This window comes from Etheostoma cragini, chromosome 8 (genome assembly GCF_013103735.1).
Source record: "Etheostoma cragini isolate CJK2018 chromosome 8, CSU_Ecrag_1.0, whole genome shotgun sequence".
NCBI classification, from domain to species: Eukaryota; Metazoa; Chordata; class Actinopteri; order Perciformes; family Percidae; genus Etheostoma; species Etheostoma cragini.
In genome coordinates this window covers 26,110,604-26,137,380 of record NC_048414.1, presented here as the reverse complement: position 1 = coordinate 26,137,380, position 26,777 = coordinate 26,110,604, and the positions used below count along the sequence as shown (strand labels likewise).

General features: G+C 43.9%; 2 protein-coding genes and 1 long non-coding RNA gene across 7 annotated transcripts in view; all 3 read left to right on the top strand.

Moving 5' to 3' along the window:
- Positions 1 to 16,221, top strand: part of mtss1la (MTSS I-BAR domain containing 2a) — a 29,922-nt gene extending 13,701 nt beyond the window's left edge. Inside the window, exons 4-16 of one of the 5 annotated variants that reach the window (XM_034878350.1) lie at positions 4,093 to 4,177; positions 4,381 to 4,472; positions 4,565 to 4,639; positions 5,079 to 5,087; positions 7,468 to 7,625; positions 7,741 to 7,848; positions 9,350 to 9,447; positions 12,543 to 12,675; positions 13,225 to 13,299; positions 13,514 to 13,669; positions 14,021 to 14,191; positions 14,342 to 14,507; positions 14,749 to 16,221. In XM_034878350.1, coding sequence (XP_034734241.1) covers positions 4,093 to 4,177; positions 4,381 to 4,472; positions 4,565 to 4,639; positions 5,079 to 5,087; positions 7,468 to 7,625; positions 7,741 to 7,848; positions 9,350 to 9,447; positions 12,543 to 12,675; positions 13,225 to 13,299; positions 13,514 to 13,669; positions 14,021 to 14,191; positions 14,342 to 14,507; positions 14,749 to 15,554 — 2,132 coding nt within the window. In that variant the 3' untranslated portion in view covers positions 15,555 to 16,221. The remainder of the gene's footprint in view (positions 1 to 4,092; positions 4,178 to 4,380; positions 4,473 to 4,564; positions 4,640 to 5,078; positions 5,088 to 7,467; positions 7,626 to 7,740; positions 7,849 to 9,349; positions 9,448 to 12,542; positions 12,676 to 13,224; positions 13,300 to 13,513; positions 13,670 to 14,020; positions 14,192 to 14,341; positions 14,508 to 14,748) is intronic. The other 4 variants (XM_034878351.1, XM_034878352.1, XM_034878354.1 and 1 more) reach the window with 4 other exon arrangements.
- Positions 16,222 to 16,842: 621 nt separating this feature from the next.
- On the top strand, positions 16,843 to 19,409 carry LOC117948690. Its single transcript, XR_004657527.1, has 3 exons — positions 16,843 to 16,862; positions 18,670 to 18,805; positions 19,111 to 19,409. It is a non-coding gene; the product is annotated as an uncharacterized LOC117948690 (long non-coding RNA).
- Positions 19,410 to 21,408: 1,999 nt separating this feature from the next.
- Positions 21,409 to 26,777, top strand: part of LOC117948580 (neural-cadherin-like) — an 83,409-nt gene continuing 78,040 nt past the window's right edge. Inside the window, exon 1 of the mRNA XM_034878274.1 lies at positions 21,409 to 22,408. Coding sequence (XP_034734165.1) covers positions 21,409 to 22,408 — 1,000 coding nt within the window. The remainder of the gene's footprint in view (positions 22,409 to 26,777) is intronic.

Below are 26,777 nucleotides of genomic sequence, written 5' to 3'. Positions count from 1 at the left end.
CTCCATCAGAAGCTATTCCTCCCAAACCAGCAGTTGCACAGGATTTTTTTAAAAATACGGACTAGTCCCACCGAGATAGGCCAGCTGTGCTTTGAAGCGAATGTTTGATGATGTGAATGTGTGATGCGTGGTCGGGTTTTTGATTTCAGAAATCTCAGCCGCGTATTTGCTCGACTCGAACTACACGGGACCAGCGAGGCTGACAGAATCAAAGCCATTCTCTTTTTCACTGACAAAAAACATATGCATGATGTGTTTGGGTTGTTTAATAAATGATTCAATAAACGCACAAACTGCGTGAAGATTTTGATGATGTTGGAATACATTACATAGAGCAATGATCACTTAACCCTTGTGTTGTCTTCCCGCCAAAATAAAACAATCAATGTTTTTTATCAATGTTTTTAACTTTTTCTCACATTTTTGTAACATTTTTTCAACACTTTTGACACTTTTTTTCAACGCTATGTGACACTAACTTATTAACTTTAGTTTTACAGTTAATTTATGGTCAACAAACCTCATTTATAGGAAATATACCTAATGTTTGAGCTTAGAAAAGCAGAAATTAGGAACTATTTAGACCAAAATTAAAGCTGGAATATGTCAAATTTTACTTTCAAATGCTATAAAACTGAATGAGACACCCCAAAATGATTGAAAGTAGAGATTTGTACTTGCCATAGAGCATTGTGTGGATCAATCATGTTATTTTGGGTAATTAAAAACAACATTGATATAAGAAAACGGGTCCATTTGACCCGAGGACAACATGAGGGTTAAATATTTCCTGCGCCGAGTGTGGGAGATTTTGTCCTGGCAGCGCCTGTTGCACCTGCAGCCAGCTAACACTTCCTCTGCCCCCAGGACTGGCACAACCCAGCGTGTACCCACTTTCTTCCTCCCCCCTTCTCCCTACTCAAACCCATGGTCCCTTTCATCCATCAGTGGCCTCCGCTGTGTCCCTGCCAGCTCGCATTCTGCAGCACTTAAAAGGCGCGAGGAAGGGTAAAAGCTGGAGGCTTAACTGTCTGTGCCGGCTGCAGTCCGGCCAAGGTGTCAACCTGAGGAATATTTGTTATTTTACGGATTATGGAATTTCCTTTGCTAAGCAAAGCAATGACTGTATAAGAGCTGTGCAGAAAACCGCTTTCATATTCCTGGAATTGTAACTTTGAGGATGTTCTGTACCTTTTTGCTCTACAGCCCAGATAAACAGGCTTTATTGACTTAGGTAGCAGAGAAAGTGGGATCACCCACTAGACTCAGGAGAACTGGATTCAGCTTAAAAATGCACCAATCTAATTTAGGCAGAATCTCACACCAGCTTGTCTCGACAAATGAAATCTGAACCGAGCAGCAAGGTTTAGATGCCGAAAGGGAGAGATAGTTAAGCTTAGCTACCATGTTGAATGCATCAGGGAATGAGACCCTGGCTCCCGGCTCCTGGCAGGAGAGCCCCCTATAAACCTAACCTGGGACCTATTAAAACGCTACTCCTACCCCCAGGAATCAGGAGAGGTAATCAGAACCAGAGCTCTGGATGGAACCACTCACTAAACACTAGGACTACCCTGAGCCGGTCCTGGGTACTGGAACTCAAAGTTCCCAACTAAACCCAACAGTTGGGGCTTGACCTTCCCACCAACAACCCCACGTACTCCTCAACATACACAGCAGATCTGGTGGCAGTTTTTATTTATCTTTGCCATGTGTAGTAAACCAGGGGCCATCAGTTTCGGCATCACGCACCGCAATCCCAGTTGCATTCCCCATTTTTTACGATATATGACGTGGATGCACAGCAGCTCTCTTCCACCCCGGGCTGTGTTTTGCTTCATTCATGCATGTGTGGGTGTCTGCTGTGAGGTCGGCTCCGTTTCCCCGAAGCCCCAGGGGGCCCAGTTCTGCTAAATAATCACTTTCCCAGCTCTTACGCACTTTTAGCCACGTTTCAAGCTGCTGCATAGTATTGATAGATTATAAATAGAAGATAGTCAAGGCTAATTTATTTCATTATCCCAAAATCACAAATCACAGTATTGCCACAAAGGGCCCAAATAAGTATAAGCTCCCACAAAACAAAGAAGAAGTAACTTTAGTTGTAAAAAAAAATCAAAGGAGGAATCCTTCAGGGATGGATGGATGGATCTGCTTTATTTTTTCAGTTTGAAATCTACAAAAAATCAGTCCTCCTCCCATCTTGTATATGTTTGTCACATGCCTGTGTGTGCATGCAGTGTGCTGTGGGAGAGAATCTCTCCATCCGGTTGAGGCTAGAGGCCAGCAGGGCCGTTGGACATGGGAAGGAAGCCTCTGGACCTCCCTAGGATGTAGCTGTCAGCTGATCCCCCCCCTCTGGGAGGGGACGGAGGCAGGACGAGACAGGAGAGGAAGAGGAGGGAGAAGGAAGAGACATTGGCAGGTGTGGATGGGACGGGGAGGGGGGGGGGAGTCTCGCTGGCTGACAGTGACATTGGGAAGGTCTGTTATACAGATAAAGAAGCCCACATTACTCCCTCGCTCTCGCTGCTTCCCTCTATCTCTCCTTCAGTCTCACTCCATCCTGCAAGAGCTAATCTGCAGCTGTGGACGCCTCCCCTAATGCTTTTAAGAGGAGGAGGTCAAAGAGGAGAGATGCAGAACGTGCGCACACTTGTCATGTGCACATTTCCCATATGTCTTTACACTTGGCTTCATGCTGCCAGTCATGACAGATACTCAACACCAGTCCTTTAAAAATGGACACTTCTTTTGCTATTTATAGCAAGAGCTCGACATATAGGCTCAATCCTGTCGTGGTTTTAACACCTGTGTATGATACATCTGGATGATATTTGACCTCTAACCCTACCCTCTCCCTCAGCCCCCCAGAACAGCAATTCAGGACCAGAACAGCCCTCCGTTCCACACCAACACACTCAAGTTATTCTACATCTGCCTGACAGAAATCTTTCCATGAGATGGAGTCCGTGCTCGTAGTCTTTGAACTGAAGTGATGGAGTGACGTGGTCTTTGAACTGTGACGTGATATCAGCTGGAGACAATAACCTAGTTTCTTTATGGGACGATAACTAGAAAATAGCCCAGATCTCACAGGTGTCTGATTCTGGGCTCGCTATATAAGTAGTTTGCTTCTTTTTGCTTCATTCTGTGTATCACTCTTCCCTTTTTGCAGTGCAGTGTTAGAGCCAGTTCTTTCTCTCTCTGTGCCCCGTGTATGAATGCTGTTTAGCAAACAGAGAGAACAGGAAAGGCAGAGCAGGCATGGAAGAATAGAGGGATATCCCCTTACAGGGTTCCCTCCTTTTTCCTCCAGGATACAGGGGGTGAGAACTTCAGGAAGGGTGGGGGGATGGTAAATTACACCACCTGTCCACACACACATGTGAACCTGTGCACATGCTCGAATCATTTAGGAACACAAATACAACCGTGCATGCTTCAACTCTGGGAGGCCTGTCTGCTGCTGAGAGATGTCCTCTCTCTTTCTGTGTGTGTGTGTGTGTGTGTGTGTTTGGCGAGAGACCCTCAGATTAGCCCTATGTGGCCCAGATTACAACCGGATCAGTGCTGCCACACATTACAGCGACCTGTGAACCATTCGGGAGACAGTAGGGCAGCCTGGGCTTTAGAGGCTGAAAACCCCATTTAATTACACGTCAGCGGAGAGGAAAATACAGTAACCAATTCGCACAAGCTGTTGTTTACACTGTGGTGAGAATCACGCACGCCATCTTAAGTCGTCAAAGGGAAAAATGCATGTTTGTGAAACGGGGGGGGAGCAAAGGGTTTCATTTTCCTGTGGCACATTTGCTTTCCCCAAACAAATGTGAAATCTATGGGCTCTGCTTTTACAATCTGTGCTTATCCACCTGGTGGCTGCAGCGGGAAACGCATCCCCGGCAGGAAAAAAAAACTACAAATCCATCTGACAGGAGAGAATTAGACCTTTCAAAACACTCTTGTGATGATGTGCTATGTTTCCTCGGGAAAAAAACATAGTTTTTCTAGGTCAAGGGCATATCTATGATTTGTAATGCCAATGTGTTATATCATGGGTGACAATTTGTTTGTTTTTCCTTTTCCAAGGTGCCACCAGGGACGTCGGCTCAGCTCTGACGAGGATGTGCATGCGACATCGCAGCATTGAGGCCAAATTACGCCACTTCACCAAGTAAGTTGCACCTGTTTTTTCCCCCCCGCTCCACTGCAATGTTCTCTCTTCTCTTGCCTTGAGAGGATTATTGTGTTCCCAGGTCTCATCCTATCTCTGTTGACCTTCCTCTCTGCCACTCTTCACTGAGTGTTTTGTGGCATGACAGTAAAGCCTTATGTCATACCTCTCACTCTCTCTTCTCATGTTGTGTCTCCCCTTAGTGCTCTTATGGAAGGCCTGGTTACGCCACTCCAGGACAGGATAGAGGAATGGAAGAAGACAGCTAATCAGCTGGACAAAGACCATGCCAAAGGTGACCAACCTGGAAACACACACTTTTCATTTGTGAGCACAGAATACATTGGACAGAAGTTGACGCATCTTTTTTGTCAACGCTCTCCACAGAATTCAAAAGGTCTCGTCAGGAAATCAAAAGGAAGTCGCTAGATACTATAAAGCTCCAGAAAAAAGCAAGAAAAGGTGAGAACATTTCCACAATGGCATTATTATTCATTATGCCATTCATTATAAAAAACAACTTTATTGAGATTTTAGGGCTGATATTAACGCTGGTGCTCCTGGTCCCTGGTCTGTACAAATGGTTCGCATTGAACTGGCGCCATCTTGAGTGTAGAATTAGAAATGACAACTGAGTCAAAACCAAATGCCTGGCATAAGGCTCCGTTTCAGGTTCGGATGATTTGTCAGCTTATAAATCAAAGAAATGATCTTCTTTCCTGGCTGTGCTTGTATTAGCCCCTACTGCTGGAATGACTGTACACCAGTGGTACGGGCTAGTCGTAAACATGCAATGTGCACTGATTTGATACAGCTAACACTGCCTGTTCTTCTGTTTCTCTTCCCCCCACTTGTCCCTGCAACCCCTCTATTTCTTTCTGGCTATTTCCCCTGGCTGTAGAGCTTCTAGGTATGTCTGCTGTGCTTCGTGACATAGTTTCCAAATGCATCAAATATCTTTTTAGATAAAACTGCCAGTGAGAGAACACCCTGGGTTGTCTTAGCATTTTTGGTTAAAAAGAAGAACCTGTTTGACATTATGAAGAAAAACACGCTTATTTGCTTCATGCAGAGAGTTAGATGTGATTGATGCTACTTAACGGCATGCTAGATATGATAACAGTAGCCATTTAGCTTAGCTTAGCACAAAGGCTGGAAACAGATGGAAATAGCTAGCCTGGCTCTGTCAAAAGGTAATAAAGTATGCATACCAGCTTTTCTAAAGTTCACTAACAACATAATAAATCTTGTATGTAAGTGTTAAAACAACACATTGTTATGTTCAGTAATAGCTAGCCAGCTCGCTGTTTTCCTGTGTTTTCAGTCTTCATGCTAAGCTAAGCTAACTGGCTGCACCTTGTAGCTTTATAAGGGGGCAGATTTTCCAATTTTCCAAATTGTTGAACCCAGAGAGATCTCAACCCATACTAGAAGCGAAGCACTTATTGTAAATATCCTAACATAAAAGACTGTAAGTAATACATCGGCGTAGGTGAAACAGCCTAGGTCATCGAAGAAGTAACATGGGTGTTATTGTGACATTGTCCGGCTTTGCCAGATCTTCCTCCGCAGCACTGCAGAGGAAGGTCTGGCTAGTCCACAAAGCATTCTGAGATGGGAGAAAAAACGCTCTGGTTTATTGGCATTTCTTTAAACCAATCACAATCGTCTTGGGCCTCGCAAAGCACCTGGCAGAGCTACGGTGCCGCTGCAAAATAGTCTCGGGAAGGAACTTGTTTTGGTGGAACGTGTACATTCAAAAGTTTTAGTCGTGCAACAGAAACCCGTGTCGGACAGATAGTCTAGCTAGCTGTCTGGATTAACCCTGCAGAGATCTGAGGAGCAGTTAACCATAGTCATCAGAAATCCACTCGAGTTTAAAATTCCAACACAAAGAAAGCTGAAGGTAACGGAAATCCGGCCTAGAAGAGCGAAATCTGTTGGAGCAATCCTGGAAGTGGAAGATTGTGAATATAGACTATTACTGACATTACAGATGACTCCGTTTCATTAAAGTGTCCCAGTCAGGTTTGACGGCGAGCCAGCGTGCACAATAGCAGGACCTTGAAACCGTGTAGACTGTGAAGCAGCAAAATGGAATTCAGCCATCATTCATTTTTATTATTTACACTTTTCTTCGCTTTTCTTGCTGTGACATGCCAAAATGTTTTCCATGAAAAAAAAGCCTTTTGAGAAATGGCACATGCCGTATATTTTGAATTTTTACCGTACTTTGGTTAGCTGTACTTGTCTGTTGCACGTGGATATTTGCCAGACCTGTTTCAAGTGTAGCACTTTTCACTTTTTAAAATGCCTTATCTGAATTACAGCTTTTTTTATCATGAGCTGACACTTGGCTCCATGATGAGTTAAGTATAGAAAGACCTAAACTTTTGTTTTTAAGGAACTTTCAATGGACAAGCTGTTCAATCCGTATGGGACTCTTAATTTAATCATTGTCATATTAACTGCTGGTGCGCATAGCCAATTAAGCCAATATGTCTCAACATAAACACAGGGGTAAGACAAATATATACAGGGTGCTGCCTGCCAAAGACAATTAGAGCGCTGTTAGAGTGATTACCATCTAGGTAGCAAGGCTTCACTCTAAACTATATTACTTACTTAAATTTTCAAGTTGTTTCAAGTTCCCGTGAGAGCATTGTTTGAGATTGAACCAAATACGCTAAGATACACTGTAGGATGTTTTCATCTGGCAGTATGTGTTTGTGCTGTTAGTGAATCACGCAATCAATGTGATGGAAAATGGGGCATCTTCATTGCATCCTTTTTATTCTTTTGCCTTCCTCCATCTATCATCTATTGTCATTGCGGCTTCTAGTCTTGAATGACTCTTTCAGACAATCTGTTTACTATCCTCTGTCTAATCATCACAGCCATTTCAGGACCTACAAGTCACCACCAGCTGCTTTGCATCGACTCATGATAGAAGACATGTTTCAGCGTCCTCTCATTCCCATGCACATGAACCATTTGAGTGTAATGCTTGTCGGTGCGTTGACCTCCAGTAGTTTATCATTATGTGTTCTAATCATCTCTCATGTTTTATTCTCTCCCTCCTCCCTGAACTGTGTGCACTTTTCCTCCTTCATGTCACTTCCATAATTTTCACCCTGCTGCTCATATTCCCAATCTCTCCTCTTTGTCCTCCTCTTACGTCAATCTTAAATCCTCCCCTCTAACCTCTTTCCTCCTTCCATCCATCCACCCTCCCTCCCTCCCTCCCTCCCTCCCCTGCTCTGTGTCTCTGCGCCCTTTGCCTTGCACAGGCCGGGGTAACCTGCGCCCCCAGCTGGACAGCGCCATGCAGGATGTCAGCGACCTGTACCTGCTGATGGAGGAGACGGAGAAGCAGGCGGTGCGCCGTGCCCTCCTGGAAGAGAGAGGGCGTTACTGTACATTTATCAACCTTCTGCAGCCTGTGGTGGTGAGGAACAGTCAGCCTTGTATTCCCCCTAAAGTTACAGGTGTAAATAGCTGTTTTTCTTGCAGTTTTTGATATGGCAGCTGTTTAATTCAATCCACTGTGTTCTCCCCTCCAGAATTTAGAGATTGCCATGCTGGGAGAGGTAACGCATTTACAGCCCATTGTTGATGACCTCACAATGCTGACCGAAGACCCACACAAGCTGCCACCAGCCAGTGAGCAGGTAACTAAGGTGTAATGCTACTGGCTCTACTAGGTCTCTTCACCACTAAAGAAAATCTTAGTTGACTAACACTTACATAATTTTGTCAACTAATCGATTAGTTGATTTAATCGACAGAGCTGTGGGCTTTGAGAGGTGGTTGAGACTAGAAAAGCACAATATAAATGGAGTTAATTAACCATCTGTAAAACTGAGTTTCTACACAATTATTCCTGCAAAGGCACCACTTTAAATATTGTGTTCACCAGAAATGTGCTCTTAAGTTTCTTGGAAATTAGTAATTAAGCTTGAATAAACATAAAAATGACTTATCAACTAAAGAAATCTTAGTTGACTAATACCAAAACCAAAGATTAGCCGACTAATCGACTAAGAGGGGACAGCCCTAGACTCTACGCTAATGACATCCGGCCAGGGACGGTCAGGTTATTTTACCAACCATTTAACCAAATCTGTTAAATGATGAGTCTGGTCACTCTGTATTTTTCTTCTCACCAATAAGATAGGACCGTGCAATGGATCAAGTTTTGATCGTGATTTTGGTTCCTGACGATCAAAATTCTCAACATTCTCCTCACTGTCTGCTTTAAATACTCCTCAGGGCATTTGTGTATCAATCCGCTAGTGAAAATAGTCCCCGAAACATGCACTAGAGTGCGGATCGAGACGCATTTTTCTGTCTGAGCCTGACCCGCATCCGACAGAGCAGTAAACGAGTCCGACTTGAGCCCAACACAGTTAAAATTTCATTTATATTCTCATACTAATTACACATGGATGTTTGGATTTTATTAAGCAACTGTAGGAAGGCATTTGGAAATGTCAACAGATGAGCATATCAGCGCACGTGGGGCAACAAGCGCATGTTAACACGCGCACAAGAGACCCAATCATATAGCCAATTGAAATTAAATTAATAAAGGCTAACTAAAAATGGCCCAAGCTAACAGAAATAAATCCCCAAAAATCACACAAGAGGTGCTGTGGACCTCCTCCTCTGCTTGATGGTCCAGCCAGCAAAGATGCCACGGACAAGGACACTAAGCTTCGGGTAGTTGAGTTGCTGATCTCTCCTCCTATATAAATATCCATCCATCCTCGTCCGCTTATCCGGTATTGGGTTGGGGGGCAGCAGCCCCAGCAGGGGACCCCATACTTCCCTTTCCCGGGCCACATCAACCAGCTCCGACTGGGTCCCGTTTGGTCCCGTCAGTTATCCATCCTCTAACATGCACTACTACTCCTGTTTGTCTAACGTTTGCTTAAAATGACAGTGGCCAGCTGTTTAGGGAAGGTATAGCCCATTTGAAAATGAAACTACATATTAACAACACAATGTGACATTCATTCATTAATCCCTTCATATGTTCCTCAGCACAGCTTGAGTCATTATTAGCAGTAATTGGTTAGAACCTATCTAAACCATTATTTGTTTTTTTTCTCCAATGTATGAGCAATTGTTGCCACCGCATCTTCACCATATGATTGTGTGTCGCCGCAGGTGATCCGGGATCTGAAAGGCTCCGACTATAGCTGGTCTTACCAGACACCTCCTTCCTCCCCCAGCAGCACCGGCTCCAGGAAGAGCAGCATGTGCAGGTATAACAAACACACACACACCCCCCCCACACTCTGTTCAGCGTGTTTTATTTGGTATGTCATGTCAGACTTGTTGCTAATGGTGGCTTTTATTCCTACTGCATCTGAGCTGTCATGCAGTTTTGAGTCAACAAACATGCACTTTCCTGATTTTGACTCACTTAATAACACATTCGCAAAGGAATGAAATATTAAAGGTTGTCATGAAAACTCCCCCCCCCCCCCCCCCCCCCCCCCCCCCCCCCCTCCCCTTACCACACAGCCAGACTATCAGTGACAGTCGACATGGCGGATCTTGCCAGCTTCTCTGGTTTTGCTCGCGGCAGATTTGCACTTCTCAAGCTTCTTACAGCCAGATTAGCTCCGAGCTGTGAAACATTACAGCCCGACAGCCATGAGCCTACAGGAAAACCAAATTCTACATACCCCCATTTGTAAGTCTAATGGTGATGGTTCAACAAAAGGGTCAAATGTGCTTTTTTAGGTCAAGTAAGGAGCTTTTCTTTAGATACAAACCCTTGTAATGTTGAGTTAAAGGAACTCGTCACCTTGCTTTTAGTGTTATAGTTCCTAACAGAACCTAACTGATATTTCAACCAAATTAACACGTAGCGTGTTTTCAGCATTCTTAAATTATTCACATTGCAGCCACTGACTAAATTTTTGACTATGTTTTAAATCACAATTTGTGTCGTTTTTTTAAGGGTAGAAGAGAATAGTAGACTCGTCCATGGAAAAACTTGAGAAACAACCTTGGTCTCAACTTGACCGACATGATACGGAAATTTAAAAAGAAACTTTAAGAGAACAAGGTCTTGGTAACGGATTGAAGCATAACAAGGTCACTTAGTGTTTCCCACAGGCACGGATGAGAGAGAAAGAGGACACAAGGATAGTGTCTAGTAATGAATCGTTTAAAGTTATTTGATTTGTGATATTTAATTTGGCATAACTCCTTAAGCCTTATCCTAGAGGATGAAGATTAAAGATAAGTGATCATTTCATATATATTCCAGAGGGAGAGGGAGAGGGGGAGGTGTGGGAGAGCGGTACTGAGGGAAGGTGAGATGTTCAGGTTGTATATTTTAAAATGCGGGGGTGACAACGAGAAGCAACGCTGAGTGAGAATGACAGAGCCGGAGACAAAAAGCACAAAGACTGCTGTTACTGTTCAGAGGGAAAGAAATATCAAAGAAAGGATTACTTTTAAATGCTCTTTGATGCACCAGTATTAGAAGAATGGCATCATTTTAAATTTTGACTTAACACTGCTTTCATGTTCAACGCTTTTGTAATACATTTTTTATTTAGCTTTTTCTTCTTTTTTTTGCTACACATAACTCTTCCCATTACAAGTTTCAGAACGGAATTAGGAGGATAAAAATGCTAGAATAGTGATTACAGTGATGGTTTACATGCATACTGTATGTTTTTATGGAAGATTTATGATGTCTAAATGAACAAAATTCAAGCAAGGGAAAAAAACGGAAATAACAATGTAAAATGTATTTCAATTCCATTTTTTATTTATAGTATCAAATCATAACGAGAGTCATCTCGAGACACTTTATAGATCATTTACAAGACCCAACAATTCTAGAAATTCCCCCAAGAGCAAGCAACTAGTGTGACAGCGACAAGGGAAAACTCCCTTTTAGGAAGAAACCTCAGACAGACCCGGGCTCTTGTCAGGCGGTCTCTGAAGGTGCCAGTTGGGGGTGTGATGCACATAGACAATAAAAGTCACTATAAAGATAATGGTACAGTGACTACAAATGCTAGTCGTAGTAGTTCATGGCATAGCAGGGCGTTACAGGGTGTAGCGTGGCATAGCAGAGCATAGGTGGACGTAGCGGGATGCAACAGGGTTCAGTAGGACACGGCAGGGCATTGCAGAATGTAGCAGGGGGTGCAGCAGGACCACAGCTGCAGCCACGATGTTGTTGCGATCCTAATCCAAGGAAAAAGAAAACAAGGACTCCGGGGAGTAAACTAGGTTATTAACAAGCATTTCTGGAACAGGACGCACACAAATGGAAAGGGAGAGGAGAGAGCAGCTCAGTTTGTCAAATGAGGGAAGGGTAATCCCCCGGCAGTCTAGAACTATAACAGCAGAACTAAGAGATACAGGTTACAGGTTAGGGAGAGATGCCTGGCCGGGCTAGAACTCTCCCCAGCCTCCCCAGTATTTCCTTTCACGTATCATTTACTGTGTCATCATAAAGTGACAAACACTTGTTACCGGGACAATTCATTGTATTTTTTGCCTTTAAGAACTAAACATACAATGTAAACCATGCCACAGGTGTAATGCATTTCACTTTTTTCTTATAGAGAGCAGCATAGACCTGCATATACTAAATGCAAAGCACTGTCATTAGTTTTCATATAGAGCAGCCGGGGAGCTTTTTCATTTTAGAAAAGGAGATGCATTGTCCTCAATGCCTAAATTAAATGCAAACGACTGACCAATCACAGCTTGGGAGCCTGACCATGATTGGACCTTATCATTGCTGACACTAAGTGATGGCAGCCATGACAGATATTATCTGCGGGAGTAGTGTGTAGTTACATTTGTGGGAATTTGAAAAGCAAATGCTTTCAATGACACAAAGCCCCGCCCATGGCCAGGACCCCAATGTGATTGGACAGTTTATTGTCATCTAATTTTGACATGGGTGATGTATCTCCTTTTTATTTTTTTATAACAAGGAAACGCTCCCTTGCCTCATCATGCGTTCCGTATTGGTACATCTATGCTGCTCCCTGCTGGACAACATAGTAATGCAATACATCGCTTCACTTGTTTTCCATGTTGTCAATTAATTTGAATGTGGCATGGAAAAATTGTGTTTCAATGATAAAAAAAAGCAAAAAAGGATATAGTTACTTTAAAAGAAATTGTCATTTAACATGTTTGTCATTTAATTATGATACGGTAAATCCATATCTTCCAAATAAATCCATATATTTTTATCCAGATAAAAATAAAATGCGGATGAATTTTTTTTGCTTGTCTTGTTTGGTCATTATCCTCAATAACTCAATCCTACATAAAAATGGAGTTACATACTGATGTGATATCCTGTCAACAGCATCCTCCAGATGCCCTCGGCAGGAGCGCATCGGCTCAGCAGTGTCTCCTCCCACGATTCGGGCTTCGTGTCCCAGGACGCCAACACCCAATCTAAACCTCCGTCACCCATGCCCTCTGACATCACCAGCCAGGTAGGACACCGCCAACACCAGTCAGACTTGTTAGCTCCAGAGATTCCTCAGGCAGTTATACTGCGGGGCAGGAGGAAACAACACCACTTTCTGGACACAGTAGGTCTACAACAACGATCATTTTCTATGTGGGGCCTTAGATCATGGCCCATGTCTCGATAACAGCTCAATAGTTCGCACACATCTCCTTGTTTTTTTGCAGAGAGAGCTCTGTTGCGAATGTTGAATGTGTATCCCACCGGACTGATATGAAGTTAGTCAGACTCTCTCGGTCTGAAAAGAGTGTAGCGTACACAACACACTCAACAGCACACCAACTGATGCAATGTTCTTTTCTGAATAAGTGATCTTACAGGCTACTTTATTTTCGATCTAGGCTATGGTCTATATACATCCCCTCAGAGACCGACATACCTCCCTCCTCCTAAAGCTCATCAATGATCTTCTCCAACTCACACCCTCTTCCTGTGCATCTGTTATCTCTAACACCTGCCTTTTTGTCTCCATTCCCTCTGTTTTTTTTTTTTAACTTCATCTTCCCTTTCCCAGAAATCAACAAGCTCAGCCTCCTCTGAGGCTTCAGAAACCTGCCAGTCTGTCAGCGAGTGCAACTCCCCTACAGCGGTTAGTACTGCATGCATCACAGTAATCAGCTTGTATTATTGGACACACACACACACGGACATGCACACACACATGTTGTGCTGTGCGGTTCACTGATTGTTATCTATAGCTTAAAGAGGCCCGTGGGTACTTCTTGACAGCCGCAGTGCGGTTTGACGTGGACTCTTTGTGGATGTTGAGCACTCTGACTCAGACTTGTCTGTCCGTTCCGCAGTTTGGCTCATGCTCATCCTTCGGTACCTTCCGCCCTGCTTTCTCTCACACTGGCACCATCAGGCCTCTCTCTGTCATACTTCCTGCGTCCCCCACATTTAACCACTCCACGGTATCCAACACCCCCTCACCCACATCAAAGGTTCCTAGCTGGAAGGTTTGTTTTCATTTGCAATTTTAATGTACTTACTTTTTGCTTTGTCGCTTCTTTGCTTCTTGTGTGTTAATGCTTTCATTCACATTAATGAGCGTAAAGATTAACCTCACAGTCACCATTTTGCTGTTGCTCATCAAGCTCAGTTTTGCAATCTTTCCTCAGAAAGATGTGCTAACCTTACATTGACACTTACACTTACATAGCTTAATGTGGTCTGTCCATTCCTTACATCGGCACCTAACCAGTTCATGAGCCAAATCAGCAGCGTCCGTGTTTGACTGACTTGCACGGTGGCGAACGCTGGAGACGCACAGCTGTAGGGCAGTCTCATTGTTCCCTCTGCTGCTGCAGGACTGGGCTAAATCCTGTGAGCCATCACTGGCCAGCACTCTGCAGCGTAGGAGGGAGTCTGTGGATAAGATGAGAGAACTGGAAGCTCCACCAAGTCCACTGGGGTATTCTGGGATGCAACTAGATGATCCACACCGAGCAAGAATTGTTCCAAGAACCATTGCAGCCAAGGTAAGAAGTCCTCATGGAGTAAAAACATAAATGTGAATACATTTGTATGCCTCAAGAATTGGAGAGTTGTGAATTGCAAAGTGTGCCAATCTCTATGTACTGTGTGTGTGTGTGTTTGTGTGTGTGCGTGTGCGTGTGCGTGTGCGTCAGCATGGCGAGCCACTCTCTCCAGCAGCCAGTACTCTAGCTATGGTCCTGACCCGAGGCTTGAGTATGGAGCAGCAGAAGAGCAGCAGGGACTCTCTGCAGTACTCCAGTGGCTACAGCACCCAGACCAACACTCCCTCCTGCTCCGAGGACACCATACCCTCACAAGGTAATACTCACCCAACAGCCACACACTCCCTCAGGGTAAACATGACACACATGGATTTCCCTGTTGTTTCTCCATGTAACTTCCATGAAAGTGCTGTACTGTTTCCCTTCAATTCTAATGTGGTTACTGTAAGTTAGTATGCAGTAACAGCTGCAAAATAACTCTTCAGTGCATTGTTGTTTTCAGTATTCTTTATTATTCAGAGTAAAAATAGCTGCTCATGACTCACTGTCACTTCTAGGGTCTGATTATGAGTGCTACTCTCTCAATGGAGATGCTGACAGCGAGGGGCAGGCAGACTTTGACAAGTCCTCCACCATCCCACGCCACAGTAACATCGCTCAGAGCTACCGCCGCATGATCCAAACCAAGCGGCCTGCCAGCACAGCAGGTCTACCTGCAGGTAAGACCCTGCAGGGTACTCCAAATGCTGCCGGGGGGAGCAGCTCTGGAGCCATCACGTCTGGGACGGCCACCATTCGCCGGACACCCTCCTCCAAAACGGGAGTGAGACGCACGCCTTCCACATCTGGCCCCATTCCCATCCGGCCCCCCATCGTGCCAGTTAAGACCCCCACAGTGCCAGATTCACCGGGGTATGCTAGCCCATCCCAGCACCGTGTGGGAAGCGAGGAGTTTCTATACGGGGATGACCCAACTGCTAGTGACTACAAGAGGGCTTCTCCAAAGCGGATGAGCCTCCCTGACACATCTTGGGGCTGTGGAGGAGGAGGGGCGGACAGGGCAGTTTACGCTCAACAGGTCCCTGGCATGGCCGCCCACAGCGCTGAGGAGGACCCCATGCTCGCTGCCAACCGCCACAGCCTGGTGGAGAAGATAGGAGAGCTGGCAGCCAGCGCCCACGCCCTCGGCGAGGGTCACTTCCCTTTCCACAGCCCTTTGCCAGGGGATCCGACTCAGCGTGTGCCCCAGGAGCCGTCCTCCACGACCCTGGAGGACATGGATATGCTGGTGTCTATACGCCGGGGGGTGAGGCTCCGCAAGGCAGTGACTGACGACAGGTCGGCTCCGAGGATTTTGCGGTAGCTGAGGGAGACAAGGCCTGTGAAGAAGCAGCTGTGGTGCCCTTATTTACAAACTGAAGCCTTGTAGTGAAATGCCACAGCACTTATGTGATGCATAAAATGCGGTGCAAGCAACAGAGAGAATATACAGTTATGTGGGGAACGAAGGCCAGTTCGCACAGTAATGAGTGCCCATGGAAAATGTCAAGTCACTTCATGTCATGTATGTGTATTGCGTACATGCAAAGTAATCCATATTTTTTTGGTTTTTATTATCTGTTGTTTTGTTTTCATATGTGGGCTTCGTGGCTGTGCATCTCCGCTCCTATTTGTGACCAGTTGTTTCAGCCCAGTTTGTCCCCTTTTGCCCCAGTGATGAAGACGTCACTACTGTAGGGATGCTCGAATGCTCTGTGTCTTTCTTCTCGCTCTTATGATTATTAAATATTGTGCATTTCTTAATTAACACAGCCACCTGTGAGTGGTATGTGATAGACAAAGTGCTCTGTGAGCCTGTCTTTATGTTGTGTTTCTCATCATTACTGTACAAGTACCGTATTACTGTTTTTGTTTGGTAAGCTGAACAGCAGCTGTGTAAGTCATGTAAAATAGGAGCAATATGGCAGTGTTTTATCGCTGTACTTTACTGTCAATATATTCTGCAATTAAACAGGCTTTTTACTGTTAAATGGCTTCATTGTCCTTGTCAGAAAATGTCAAGTCCCCATTAATAGAAAAAGTACATCCATATTGTCAGGAATGCAAACAACATTGCTGACATTCGGTGTACTTCTTTTGCAATATTGCAGTAGTTATTATTGTATTCACCCACATTTGATAGTTTACAAGTATATTAACATCCACAATGAGCTCTGACTATTTCCCCACAGTTCCACAAGTGTTATTTCTTCTTTACTTTCTCCACCTTGGGTTTTTGAAACTGGGTTTTGTTAGACTTTTATTTTCTCTGGAGCTTTATCTACCCTACATTTTCTACTGCAGTTAAACTCAGTATTTTATGTCAACTACACTAATCTTAATTCTGCAGCGGTACACACTGTAGTATTATCTAAAAACCAATTATATATATTGTTCTAGGTCATTTTCTGCTTAGTTCACTATAACTGCCCTCAGTTGTACCATTTACAACACTGCAGTTACAAAAAAGGACAGATGGGGTCGCCAGAGGCCCTTCACTGTGACCGAGCTAACCGGCGCCAAAAGGAAACAGTAATGGAGGATATCGAAATTATCAATTACTACAGAAAATTACATTTGGCAGGTTGCAAATATTAACGATAAGTGGGATAAAGAAGATGAAGAGAAGAAGGTAAGGACGTTCACATCTCCCAGTTAGCATGAACTACATTCATGCTAAGGTTAACTTACACCAGACACACCGTGATAGCCAACATGCAATATGCTAACATGCTCATGTTAGCATATTGCATGTCAAAGAAAAAGTTGTTTACAAAGACACAGAAATGGCTAAAACTGTAGGTAAAATGACTTATATCTTATCTATAATAAACTGTTGAGAGATTATATTTAACTAAGTAGAATTTACTCACAGTGTAGTTAGCTTATAGCCTACATTTATTTTGGCCAGTATTTTTGAGCTTTTATTTTGGAAAACAAACCCTCAGGACACAACTGAAAACAACTCCTAAACTGATTGTGTGAAGCCCCCACCCCTCCCCAACCACCAACACCACCCTTGCCACAATGATGATGAACCACAGGGTCCTTTCCTTGGATAAGGGACCTCTATTAGAGGGCACTATTGTATGATATATGAGCATGAAGTCCATTTATACTCGTATTAAGAAGCCATTTAACAGTGTACCCTGGAAAATAAAAATGAATGGCATTCATTGAGTTAGAAGAAGTGGAAAAAGAAGGCAGGGAAGGTGAGACCTGATCAATGTTAATCTGACGCTGACTCATCACTGACAGTTCTAACTGATGTATAAAGAGAAATGGAAGGCTATAGGAAATGGGCCAGATAATAAGGATTAGACAGTTGGATCCATTGTCGAACCCTGGCTAATGAGGGATGGCGCTGTCTTGTTTTGGTCCCATGTGTAAATCAATAAAATGCTGGAGAACCACCCCATCTGAAGAAATGATTAAGTCTGCTTTGCGCAGGAAGTCTTCAGTATTTCTCATATACTCCGCAAATGGGTCCCATAATCCTTTTAGCCTCATAAATATCACATTATTGAATATGCACTGTTAGTTCATAGCCCTGAACTGGTCGAATGGAAGCCTGGTTAACGGTTTGGGCTTGCTAGGATAATTAACAGAGAAAAGAATTGTGGGGTTTCATTCTGCATCTGAGGTAGACTAATGTTTCACTCTCTAAACTGTGATTTCAAAGAGAACATCGTCACTGCCTCTTTAAAAAATGTATCTCACCCCTTAGATGGGGAGAAAGGGACACCCAGCTGTGCTCATTTTCATTTTCATTCATTTTCAGTGACTCCTGTGCTTTTCAATGCCGTGAGAAATCTTTCAATGTGCTGATGGATAGTCTTGATTGTTCGTGGCTAGAATGAAACACCGTTCCATTCAATATACATTTCACAGTGTGCTAATGGCTCCACGAATCAGAATTCTTACGATAAAGCACTCCTTAGACAAGATGTGGCCCTTAAGTTTGGTCATTTTGTTTGTATCAATGCCATGCATTAACTGTAAAACATATCTTGGGCTTTTTCTTTTAGAGTCTGCTGCTCCTGTTCTCATTTCTTGTGTGTAGCTGCTGAACCTTTCAAAGATCAAACGTCAGCTCATGCGAGATGTGGCATTCTAAGTTAAAAGGCTAAAGAGACACTCAGTAATGAGATGGTTTGGTTTTGTCGCTGTTTTTAGTACAACTGACATTTTTAAAACCAGGTGGTACCTCCACTGCAGTATTATTAGCGAAGGGAAATTCTGAACCTGGTTGCACATGTTCCTCCAAAATGAATACCTCTATTATTAAACAGTTTGGGGCTCTAATGCACAGCTTAAATACTACAGTAGGTGGTAGGAGCCCTAAGGGGATCACAGATCAAATCTAATTAGCTGTATCTAATACATGAGGGAAATGTCTTTATATTTATCTAGTTACTCTAAATACTTTTTGCCTTCAGGTTGTGATGAGGGAAAATGTCCCAAGGGGCCCATATACACAGGAACACTACAATGAACAGTATTACAGCACCGCTGCTACTGTCATGGTGTTCCCAGAAATTGCTCTTTGCAGCTCTTCCAGGAGAACATGTGGGGGTAAGGTTTCCATAAATGATCGCTATAAATGTTCACAGATGAATAGCAACCAGAGCGCTGGATGCTCAGTCACCTGTTTTAATTGTCCTGTCATTCATTAATAAACCTGCCAGTTTCAGGCAATTGTTCCATTGACTTCTGCTGAACATTCTATTTTTAAGGCATTTTTATTTTAAACACTCTACTTATTCTGTGGCGCAGACTGGCTATTAACTGATGTTAATGCCAAATCCTCTTAACACTACCTTCCATCATTTCCTGTTATCATATATTCATTTTTAATTTTTTTACCATGCTTTTTCCAGGAAGAATGATTGACGACCTGCAACTTATGGAACACACAAGCTACATTCTAGGACCTCCGCCCTTCCAATCACATCCTCCCCTGTCTCTAAGGAGCGCAGAAACAAAGGTAGAATGTTTTAAATGCTACAAGGCTGCAACCTTTTGCCTTCAGAAGCTATGTCGGCCTCGGTTTGAGTGAAGGGAATGGATTCGGTCAATTATTCATTGAGTAAGCATGAAGCTTTCTAATGTTCGTCCGCTGCTTTCTTCTCTGAGATTTTTTCCCTTTAATGCCCTGCAGCTCTCAGTTATCTGTCGAAAGAGAGGGATGATGAGACCGTTTCATGATTAAAAAAGAAGAAAAAAAATTCATTACAGCTGTGTTGTTTTTGCGTGGTGTATTTTGGCGTTTAATTTTAGTGGATGGCTGCTGCAACCCTCAAGTAAACTATCCCTCAAACTCTGGCCTGGCCCCGTGATTGAATTAGCCTTTGCTACAGCTATCTCCCATGCTGGCAGTCACGGTGAATTTTTACCATGTGAGACAACATGATAAAAGAGAGGATTTGATTTGCATTCACGCAGCAGTCAGGGAGTTCAAAGAGAAGTTACAGAGCAGGACGCAGGGTCCTCTCAGACAGTTTAGTCACAATTTCACCTTAAATGGTACATGTGGTCATTTCCCATCAATAGGTTCCCTGTCATCTTTTGGTTTGAGGCTTTTTTGGTGCAAATATTTGAAAATGCCCTCCACTCCTCAGGTCAGAGATTGTAAAAACACCAGTGAGTGTGGGATGGCCAATGTGTCGTGGTGAGAAAGCCCACAGCATGCACCACGCACAAGAATACAGCGATCGACCAATATGAGCTTTGTGCTCCAGCTGCAGGCTGTGATTCAAAATTGTCTCGGAGCTCACTTCCATTTACCAGAGTTATTGCATGAAAAGAACAGTTTAGTGCTGGGAATGGATTCCGAGGAAAATTGCAGTGATGGATTGTGGTTGCAAATTGATAAGGATCCTTCAGCTGGTGCTTTGATGAGTTTCCACACTGAATACAGATGTAGCCTATGTGTGAGCAGAGGCATGGCATTGAACACCTCACCTCAATGAACATGAATATTGATCGATGCATGTCTAAAGTAAAGGTTGACACAAAATGGGAGACAAACTCAATAGAGCGTACAGCTGGGCTCCAGCCCTTTTTTTTCCTTATCTTTTTGACAATTCAGAGCCTTCCAGTCCATGTTATATTTAGCCTTCTGGCTTGTCAGAGAAGGAAGGGGAATTTGAAGTGTGCAGTCTATGGGAATTAGCAGCAGACACCTACAGATTAGGGTTATAGTGCTCTGGGTGCCTGGCAGGATAGCAAACTACAAAGGGAAAGGAAGAGCATTCAGGATGACAATGTTCATATGAACACTGGTGTGCATATGACACTGTCTGCAAAGACCTACGCAGCCCATGCTGTCTTAAATCATCATGTTTACACAGTTTAACAGCGCAGATCCTTGCAATTGCATTTATGCCAATGCGTTTTGGAATTTTGTCAAGCTATACATGGAGCGTGATTGTGTGGACATGTGATTGCAGAAATGCAATGAAGGAACTGCAAACTACAGTTTTCAGGGGACTTGTGACCAGAAGGTTGTGGGTCAGTCAGGGAGAAGATGAGTGCAGTGCAGCAGTTAATTGTCCTTCAACAGCAACAACAACAACAACTGTAGATGTGTTCTTGAGCAAGATAGTCCTAACTGCTGCTCCACTGGAGCCAGGATTGGTTTCTAGATATCCCTCCAAACGAGGGATATGTCTTACTCGACTTTCTCCGGACATGAAGGATGAGTGATTCTCTCTCCAACAACAGTCTTCAAGCTGAGAGCGGATTTGTGGCAGGCGGTGGCACACAGCGAGGAAAGCTCTTGCTGCGTGTGCACAGGCTCAGCCGGCGCGGAGAGCTTTGAGGCGGGCACCCTGCTGACCAGCACACAGGGCGGGGTTCGCCTAGAAGCTCCGTCCCCGCGCGCCGCCACGCCCCCGCGCTCTGCGCTGTCCGGTGCTCTGGTGCTGAACACTGGGTACGAATCCAGACAAACTGCCTGCAGCGCTGTGTGGACCGCCTGCACGCAGCCGTGCTGCATGGAGCCAAGACGCGGATCCCTCAGGATGAAAAAAGCTCTAAGTTGAGAGGGTTCTCCTGGAAGGATCATGTCGTGGATAACTATGAAGGAAATGTTTTATAGATGTTTCTTTTTTCTTTTTTAATGCTTTTCTACAGACCCCCTTGAGTCGCTTGGAGGTACATAACTTGCCACCAACATGATTTGGAGTGTTTTGCTATGGTGCCTTCTGACGCCGGCTGCTGGATATCAAACACGGGAACCACTGCCTTTCTTTCACGGGCATGTTTTTGAGAACTCCCCGACGGCTTCTAAAGTAAACGGACTGAGCATTCCGGTGAGGCGCATCAACGCGCAAAAATGGTGTCCAGTCTCCGGCATGCACTTCAAACTGTACGGAAAAGGCAGCGAAGATTTCCGCGCCTTCGCCCACCACAAGCGGGGAAATATGTTGCTAAAAACTTGCAGGGTTTTAGACAGAGAGGCCCGCTCCGAGTACCTGCTCAGCGTGGGTCTGTGTTGCCAGACCTGCGTGTCGGAGTCGGTCGTCTTCGAGGTTGCGTCGGTAAAAGTGGACGTTTTGGACACCAACGATCACGAACCGACTTTTCGCAGTGCAGACCCCGTTCACATAACTTTAGATGACACCACCGCTCTCCGTAGCGTGGTCTACAGGCTGGAGGCTGTCGACGCCGACAGCGGCAACAACGCAGAGTTGACATACATTTCCGTCCCCAAAAATGGCAGTTTCTATGTTGTCCCGAAAACAGGGGACGTTTTGCTGGTTGACTCTATCCTGGGTCTCCCCTCTGAGGTCAAATTCTATGTTTTTGCCAGAGATCACGGATGGCCGCCCCTCACTAGTAAAGGTGTAGTGGTCACTATTGCTCCACAGCGGTGGGCGACGCGTCCGGCTGAAATGGCGGGGTCAGGGAGGGGGGGACGGTCGCCGAGGGCGTTACTTGAACCCGGCGCAATGGTCTCCCTCAACGTGTCTGAAGATGCCAGCATCGGCTCCGTCATAACGAGCCTGAGCCCCAGCAGGTTTCAGTCAGCCGCCTACGAGTTGGTTTACCCGGAGTCAGAGAGCTCTCCGGTGACCGTGGGCCGCGACAGTGGAGATATCACCATAAGCACGAGGCTGGATAGGGAGACAGAGCCTTTCCTGGAGCTCACTGTTAAGATTCAGGATAAACGAGGTGTGTAGAATATTCCTCCATTAATCCACTTTAGTTAGTTCATGTGCCCCCCCCCCAACTTTCCCCAGGAATAATTGGCATTGTGGGGATGATGCCCTATTTTAATGGCATATTGCACATTACATGCACATGGTAAAAATATGCTGCCATCTGGACACATCGCCCTTCAGCAGGCCTGACATATCCATCACATCCAGACAAGGCTGTCAGTGTACAGTAGCTGCTGCACAGGCTCATTCCACAAGTGTGCCTCATTATCATCTATTCACCCACATACCTGAAGTACGAGGTCCAACAATGTCAGTCAGTCAGTCAGCGCAATTTCTTTTATGTATTTTGGTATTTTATTCCTCCAATTTATCATGATGATACATTTCAATTATGATTGAACACTACAAGCTAATTTGTACAAGAAATTAAAAAAAAAAAAATCAGTTTGTGATTCATTTCAAGTATGTCCTTGGTTGAGAGTTTGCGAGTGTGAAGTTGTTTTCAGAGCTAATCCTTGCAGAGTGGCAAACCACTGCGACCCTCGCTCCCTCTCATCTACTGGCATTACCCCTCTAATCCTCCTCTCATTCACTCTCTAGTCCCAGGGATTTGATGTAGCACCGCCACAGTCAGGCAACCTCTCAAATTCTCGGAGGAACGCTGAAACTAAAAATGTGTATCAGTTGTTCAAGTTTTTTTTAGTTTTTTGCTCCTCCTGAAAGTTTGCCTAAAAAAAACAAGAAACTGAAAACAAGGAATCAAAATGATTTGCTTTGTAATTGCGCTAGACAGTGTGCAGAAAAAGGTGTGTGCTGTTTTTTTCTTGAATTGCCTGCTGCTGTTACATTGCACAGCATGTTTCAGATTGTAATTGCATGCCTGATTGGGACACATTCTTGCTATGGGGAGTCTAGAGGTTTTTTTTCAGAGAGAGAGTGAGAGAGAGAGGGAGAGAGGGAGAGAGAGAGAGTGAGAGAGAGCAAAAATAGTCTGAATTCTGACAGTTTTTTGGTTGCACAGATCCATAAAAGAAATAAGCCGCTCTAGCCTGACAGATATTCAGATACCTTCCTCCATTTTACCTCTCTCACCTGCAAAACTCTCATCTCCTGATCAAAGACATGGCATGTCCTTTATTCTGTGACTACTGCTTCCCAGACAGAATCCTGATGGGAGTCTGGGAGGACAGGCCTTTCTTCTGCTTGTCTCATTCCCAATCCCTGAATACACACTTATCTAAAGGGAAGGATTCCATTTTAGCCGTTTAAAAAAAAAAATATATATATATATATTTTAGAGATTTAACCTAATCTCCCATGTGAACTTGCTTTTTACCGTGGCATGTGGGTTTCCTTGGATGTTGCAATAAATTCGTGGTCTGTCTCATATAGATAATGAAGCTTCTGGACAAGAGAGAAAAGAAAGAGTGATATGCTTTGTATGGGTAGTGTCTCTGTACATGTTTGTTTGTATGCAAGTGTGAGACTGTGGGGTTGTACTGAAATTGACCCCAGGTTTGATAACAACAGTTTTAATAAGGCCCCATGTGTTGCAGCGTTTCAACTTATTTTCCCACCGTGAACTTTCCCGTAGCACAGAGCTGTCCGTGGTGCTGACAGTCACCTGCTGAATGTCAAACAGAAAGCAGCGGCGGGCTGCAGTCTGCCTGCCTTTCAGAGAATATTCAAGTGGGCTGCAATAACAATCACGGTATTTACTACATTATTCACACACGAGGGCTGGACAAAATAATAGGCACACTTTAACACAAGAGCCGCCGCGTGACAAACCGTGGCCTCAAAAACAATGCTGCTATGTGACAAGTACTACCTGTGCCTTTGTAACAGTGCAGGTCGCCTTTGTTGTTGTCGTTCAAATGCTGTGTCTTGCTGTCATTTCACGTCACTTTCATTTCGACACAGATGTACCAATACTGATAAAAACTCTTGTGTCTGTTCTTCCTCTCATACACCACTACCCCATACTTTTATCACAACACTACTATTACCACTATCACTATAAAGCCATACTGTATGTTCTTGCCTATGTGAAAACATGTACTGTACCTTATTGATTCCCTGTTAACAGTCTTCACTTCCTAATGTTTGCTCTCCTGGATGATTCCAGGAATGTTTGTTACACTCTGTGTGGGGGAAAAAGAGTACATGCGCTTATTGACTGGTGAATGCAGATTTACTAAATGTGAAGTGAATGTCTGCATTAGCTCTTTAATGTGGGCATGAAATGCTAATCACACTGGCGCGAGGCTTTCTTATGTTAATAAGGTTGCAGTGGGTACATTGTTATGATTAGAGCCATCAAGTGGAGCGGTTATTTGTGCTGTTCAAATGGAGATTAAAAAAGTCTAGTTTCAGACTTAAATATCTCAGGTGAATTATTCTGGCAGACTGCAGAGATGGGGGGGATGGAACAGCAGTACTGGATCCAGCAGCATGGGTCCGTCGTCGTTACCAAACCGCTTTATTTGAATATATGTCGTATGATAAGGTTAAAATAATAAAATATGCCAACACGTTTTACTATCAAAACAGATAGTGTGCCAACAGTTGGACACATTTTGTCCAAAAGATGCAGTTTACAAAAAGATACATGGACCTACATGCACCAAAATGTGGTTGGTTCTCATAGTCTTGAATATAATTAAAATAATTTGCCATATCTGCTCTTATCTGATGTAATTACGCATTGTTGTGATTGCCAATTTCTGCAGAAATCGGACATTTAATGTAATCATGGAATGTATTAGTGTCACATATGACTGCTTCGCGTGAACAATGACATCGCTTAACCAGTTTGGAATTATTCTTTACTCTTGCATACTTCTAATAATAAGTAATATTCTTATATTACATTATATTACCTTCACGGCGCTGTGATTCATTATTACACCACTTAGTTTTTAATTACACCCGCAAAGTTAGGAATTACTTTCTCTTTTGCCAAAACAAAACAAACATTTTTACTTAATTTCTTTTTCTTTTGAGTTATTACTGCTCACGCTCCAAACGTTTTTTTTTTACGTAATGAGAAAATTAGGTTGTGTTTGTTATTCTATCTTTTTATTTAACCCTCGTTTATTCAGGGGAGGTTCACTGAGAGACAGCCTCTCTTTTGCAGGAAAGGAAACTGTCAACATTTGTTTTATCTAAAAAGATACATTTCTCTGTTTGTTCATATCACTTCAGTTTTATTGCTGTAACATGGGATTGTCAAGCAGACAAACTGACCCACACATATATAATAAAAGATCCATACTTGGAGCCTGTGTATTTATGTAGTATTGCTACGGAAAATATTGCGATACTATGCTGTATCGATTTTTTTTCCCCACCCCTAATTCACACCTGGGAGCTGCCCAGTACAACCACAGTGAGCAGCTCCACTGGATTGCGCTTGCTGTTAAAGGCCTTGCTCAAAGGCACCTCAGTGGTGGTAATGGGGGACTGCTCTTTCACTTTCTCCACCCAGATTTTATTCATTTTATCCTATTGGTCTGGGGATTTAACTGACTCTCTTCTCCAACCCCTAGGCCACCACACCACTGTGTAAATAATTCTCATGGGTCGTTATTTCCAGATAGCTGTACTTATTCAGAGATCTTAGCGGATTGGGATCTAATTAGGACTTTACTACATAGACAGGATCTCAGCAGGACCCCCTGACAACTTTAACACTTAACTTTTTCTCACTCTGATGCATCAGATTTAGTATACAGTAGTATTATCTTGTTTGCCTAAGGAGTCAGTTCTTGCTTAGGGGCCCATGGAAGCACGCCTCCCTTTCACCTTGACTAGATCCCCTGCTAACGCTGAAGACATATTTACCGTCTAAATTGTATTCAGTTCGCCACAAATCTCCCGAGAATATAATGAAGTGATATTTTTCTGTGTATCAAACCGGCATATACAAAGAAAAAAAAAAGGTACGTAAGTAGGCCATGACTCACGACTCTCAGAAACTGGTTATGTTGTTTTGGAGGAGAGGGAGTGAGGGACCTCTACAGCTCTTCCTGTAAAGGATTTTTGCTGGCCCACAGAGGACGTCAGTTCAGATTTGTAGTGGTGGGGATTGTTCTTGTGCTTTTGGATGTCCCATCGGGCATCGGGAGAATACTTTTTTTTCGCACCTGAGTAGGAATCTGTTAATGGTATTTGACGCGTTAGGAGGAGTATTGAACTTGTGGTGCAGTCCTTTGTGAGTTGGAGTGGGGGGGGCATTGGAGTGGTTTCTCCCTCTCCTTTAGGCATCTGTTGGCTGGGTGGCATTCAGCTTGTGGTAGTCACCTCTTCCCGGGCTGTTTTGTCAGGGAACCTTATGCTCTCTCTCTCTCTCTCTCTCTCTCTCTCTCTCTCTCTCT